The sequence below is a fragment of the Quercus suber genome, unplaced genomic scaffold (genome assembly GCF_002906115.3).
Source record: "Quercus suber isolate HL8 unplaced genomic scaffold, Cork oak 2.0 scaffold_709, whole genome shotgun sequence".
NCBI classification, from domain to species: Eukaryota; Viridiplantae; Streptophyta; class Magnoliopsida; order Fagales; family Fagaceae; genus Quercus; species Quercus suber.
In genome coordinates, this window is record NW_027070150.1 from 10220 (window position 1) to 15327 (window position 5108).

Sequence of the window (5108 nt, forward strand, 5' to 3'; positions counted from 1 at the left end):
AAGTACATAATATTTTAGGTGCAAAGATCAAAGTTAGATTCGGTTTGGTTCTGACATGGCAATTGAATTAATATAGAGCTTTTAAGTTCTGGTACTATTAGATTGCTAAATGTAACTTTCAAGAGTCATGTACATATATGTTTGGTGCATAGACAAAAGTTGAATCTGTTTGTTTTGGCATGGTTATTGAATTAATGGATAAATTTTCAGTCACTGTTAGTATTAGATTACCAAATGTGTAACTTTCAAGAGTCATGTTATTCATATTTGTTAAATATTAGCATTGGTACACCATATTGAATATGCTAGTATGGATACGGAAGAGAAAACATAAAGTATAGAACACAATAACACACGAGGGTTACGTGGTTTAGCCTAACGGCCTACATCCACGGAGGAAGCTACATCAATAATATATTATAGTGTTGTACAAATCTTGTATTATAATGAATCATAACATGTGTATATATAATAGACTAAACCCTAGACTAATAGACTTCTAGTACAAGTAGGAGACTTGGCTTGCGCACAAAGTAAAATTAGGCTTGAGCCTATGCTAATGGGCTAATATATCTCTAACAACCCCTCTCAAACTCAAGATGGAAGTTTGATGAAATCTTGAGATTTGATAAGGTTGAGAAGATCCCTTGAATGAAGTTTGACTCTGTGACGGTAAGGCAATGGTCTTGCAATGTTGATGCGACTTCTAATGGTGGCTTAACTATACCAGAGAGCAGCGAAAAAAACATCGAGGAAGACAAAGATTGCTCTTAAATATACCGCAAGGACAGAAAACCATGACCACAAAAAGGTGGCTCTAATAGCATGTTAAATATTAGCATTGATACACCATGTTGAATAAGCTAGTATGGATGCAGAAGAGAAATCATAAAATATAGAATACAATAACACACAAGGGTTACGTGGTTTAGCCTAACGGCCTACATCCACGGAGGAAGCTACATCAATAATATATTATAGTGTAGTACAAATTCTGTATTACAATGAATCATAACATGTGTATATATAATAGACTAAACCCTAGACTAATAGACTTCTAGTACAAGTAGGAGACTTGGCTTGCACACAAAGTAAAATTAGGCTTGGGCCTATGCTAATGGGCTAATATATCTCTAACAGTATTTGATCTATTCATCGCATAGAAAGTTGATCATTAAAAGTGTGATTATAACTAAACAGTATTTTCAATACCTCAAATTTTATCTTCTTCTTTCTTCTTTTATTCAATTGTTATAAAAAGTGGGAAGCGGGGCTTCAAACTTTGATTCGCTCCTTGTAAAAGAAACCAAGCAATGCCATTAAATTACAAGGTTCTTGGCGATACTCAAATATTAACTTGATTACCAAACTCTTAGACATCTATTGGCAATGGGACAGGTTAGGTTTGGGTTGGGTTGGGTTAGAGGTTTTTGTCGTCTCTAATGACGTGGCTTAAAAATTAATGAGGTAGAGATGAAATAGAAAGAGGGACAATTGTGAGAGTATTAAAGGAGAGAAAACAAGTGTTAAAGTCACCTGATATGTGGTTAATATGGTGACAACAAGGAAAGAAATCACACACAATTCATTATCTAGAGCTACAAATCAACCTGCAAGAAAGAAAGGAAAACAAAAATATTTGGAACAATAAGAAACTATCTAATTAGATTTGCACATGCATGCACCATCACCTGCTTGTATTTCAATTCCTACCATATCCAAATATAAATTTTTGGATTCTTCAAATACGGTAATGGTCATTATGTAAACTGCAAAGAAGATGTACCGGAAAAAAATAATATTCAAAATTCTAATTATTTTATTTTGCTAAACTAGCATATATATAGTAAGCAGTACAACAAATCACCAGCCTGACAACCACTCTTTGAAGAAAAGGTTTCTTAAAAAAAAAAGGCTTTAAAGAATAGAAACAAACTGAATACTATTAAACTCTCTAAAGAAAATAATAATAATAATGTTGCCATGCAATTCCTAAGAAAGATAGAATACTACTCTCAAAAACGACCACCCCTCAATGCAAGCACAAGATGAAGCACAGAGCCACCCTCGATTTTGTAATCTCGAACTGTTTTCTCGTCTGCAATCTGCTTGCCTCCATAAATAAGCCTTTGCTGCATAGGAGGGATTCCTTCTTTTTCCTGAACACGCTCCTTGATCCTTTCAATGGTATCATTCGGCTCAACGTCGAGTTCAAGCTCTTTTCCTGTAAGAGTTTTCACCAAGATCCTTGTTCCTCCTGCAAGCCTTAAAACCGCATTGATCTGATTGTAGTCTTGGATGTTATAATCAGCAAGTGTATGACCATCTCTTAAAGTTGTACAGCCTTGAAATATCAGGCAGAGTTTTTCAAGAGTGACACCTTCTTTTTCTTGAATCATGGCCCTGATGTTTTCAATGGTTTCCGTGCTCTCAAACTCTAGAAGGCTATTCTCCCCCTTAAGGTTTCTCAAAAAAATCTGCATCTTCTTCTTCCTAGAGAGTAGAGACCGAGAAAACTTATAGAAAAATATGAGGTTTTGATCGTTTATATTATTATATAAGGCTGAATCTATGTACTACTCATAGTAGGAGTAGGAATTCGTTTCCATGTCTAGTTGTGTTGTGTGTTACTAGTCTTTGTAATCAGGAGTCAAGTGGGCCTTGGGCAAAACCTTTCCCAAATTAATTAGGAATGGTTTTAAGGTGCCCACTGGCTACGGCCACTATGGTAAAATAATTATTGGTAACCTTTCTTTCAGAATCCATTTATTATTATTATTATTATTATTTGATGTGAAGCTTGAAATTTTATTAAGCACTAGCAAAATAAATTACATGGTGGGCAAGAGTTGTCTTATAAAAAAAACTGAAATGATGTTTCTTCAATAACCTAGGCAACTTGGCGGTTTAATGAGTATATAAAAGTTGTCTAATTTGTTATAAATATGCACAAAAAATATTTAAAAAAATTAATAATTCTCTATTTTTATAAATAAAAACGTAATGAAACTAACAATCAAGACAAAAGAAACAGTAAGCATGTATTTGTTTTGGTTCCAATGGGGAGCTACTTTAAGCAATGCATTTAGATTAGGATTTTTTTAATTTTCAACTTATGTACATCCTTTTTATAACCTTATTTTTTTGAGGTATAACATAATTTTTTGTTTATTTTCAGAAAATCAACAAATGCAGAAAACTACAGAAGTTGTTTTTCAAACTCCACTTGTTTAGTTGGCCAATATTCCTTTTTCCCCCGTAATCTTTTTAGGAGGCCCATTGAATTTGCTCAAATATTTTGGAAGGGGAACAATTCAAATTTGTGAATGTTTAAATTATGAAATATATACCAATGTCCATCACTGAAGCTTCGACTATTATTAATGTTCTATCTTGATGGAATGATGGAAAATACAGAGTACTCAAAATGTATGAAGGATAAAAAAAAAATAAAACTGAGAGGAACAAGAAAATATCATTTTTTATATTGTGTTAGGTAGAAGGAATGATTATATACGAGATTCTTTTATTTAATTGAAAAGATGATTGTCAAGAGCCTGGTAACTTAATTGACACATTCTCATAAAAAAACAAAAAGAATAGTAGAGATAACAATTAGGTGTTCAATACAAAGAATAGTAGAGATAACAATTGATGTGTGGTAACAAATCAACACAATAGAGATAATAATTGATGTGTGACAACAAATGCATGACTGAGTTTGATGTGGGGCTTGGGGTGCCCGCCGTTGCGGCCGCCGCCACGCCCCCCCCCCCGGGGGGAATACATTTCTTGATCCTTTCAATGGTATTATTTGGCTCAAATATCAAGTTTAACCATTCAAGTTCTTTTACGTTAAAAATTTTCACGAAGATCATTGTTCCTCTTGCAAACCTTAAAACTGAATTGATATAATTGTAATCTCGAATGTTATAATCATAAATAGATGACCATCTTCTAAAGTTGTATGTCTTGAAATATCAGCCAGACATTTTCAAGAGTGATACCTTCATTTTCTTAAATCATGGCCCTAATGTTGTCAATAGTTGCTCTCAAACTTGAGAAGGCTATTCTCCCTCTTAGGAGCGACTCCATAATTTTTAAATAACCTAGACCATTCAAAAAACTATAAAAGGAAGATGTTCAAGATTTTTGAGATTAGACAAGAGTTTGACAAATGTTGGACCGTGATAATGCCATAATTAATTTAATAATTAATTGAATACAAATAAATATATTTAATTTATCAATATTAGAAAATTTTACTAAAAAATATCTAAAAAAATTTAAACAACTTTCATATACATTTTCACAATTTTTATAAGGCTAGTATAAAATAATAAATCTTAAATAATAATTAAATTTTTTAGTAATAAATAAAGTAGAATTCATTTTAATCTAAAATAGAATATCATTTTTAAAATTTATCATTAGCACATTCACATGCAAAAGCACAATTTAAAAAAAAAAAAAAAAAAAAACTTAGCAAAGAATTTTTTTTTAGTAATATGTATACATTGAGAGGAGTTGAAATAGTAAAAGGAAAATATAATTTAATTCCTTAAAGTTACGATAAAGATAATAATAGTTGTGAATTAGTCACAGTTGAGCCAAGTGATTTGTTGGTCAAAGATATAAACAAATGTATTGAGGTTGGGGGCACCTTTGGTTCATATGATTCTCTGATAATAATAAAAAGGTTGAAATGCAATTTGCACATTTTAAATTTAACTAAAATTTATTTCAATCTTTTAACTTTATTTTCGTTCAATTGAATTCTTTTAAGTTTCAAATTCATTCAATTTAAGTATTATGTTCAACTTTGTTAAACATTTATGTAATCTTGGGATCAAAATTTCCATTTATATTTTGATGACTCTCCAAAATAACTTTTTCATCATGCATGTCTGAAACTAGGGGTGGCAAAATCAACCCAAACCCATTTGCCCACCCAAACCCACCCACTTAAAATAAACCCAAACCCACCCAATTATTAGTTGGGTTAAATGGGTATTAACCCAATTAAACCCAATTAACACTAATGTTTATTGGGTTTTAATTGGGTACCCAATTACCCAACCCCAAAACTACTAAAATTACCAAAATAC

At 31.9% G+C, this 5108-nt stretch overlaps 1 protein-coding gene across 1 annotated transcript; it reads right to left on the reverse strand.

The window, feature by feature from the left end:
• Nucleotides 1–1989: 1989 nt before the first annotated feature.
• LOC112017759 (ubiquitin-NEDD8-like protein RUB2) lies at nt 1990–2493 on the reverse strand. Its single transcript, XM_024050215.2, has one exon. The coding sequence runs from the start codon at nt 2481–2483 to the stop codon at nt 2016–2018; it is 468 nt and encodes a 155-aa protein (XP_023905983.1). The 5' UTR covers nt 2484–2493; the 3' UTR covers nt 1990–2015.
• Nucleotides 2494–5108: the final 2615 nt, after the last annotated feature.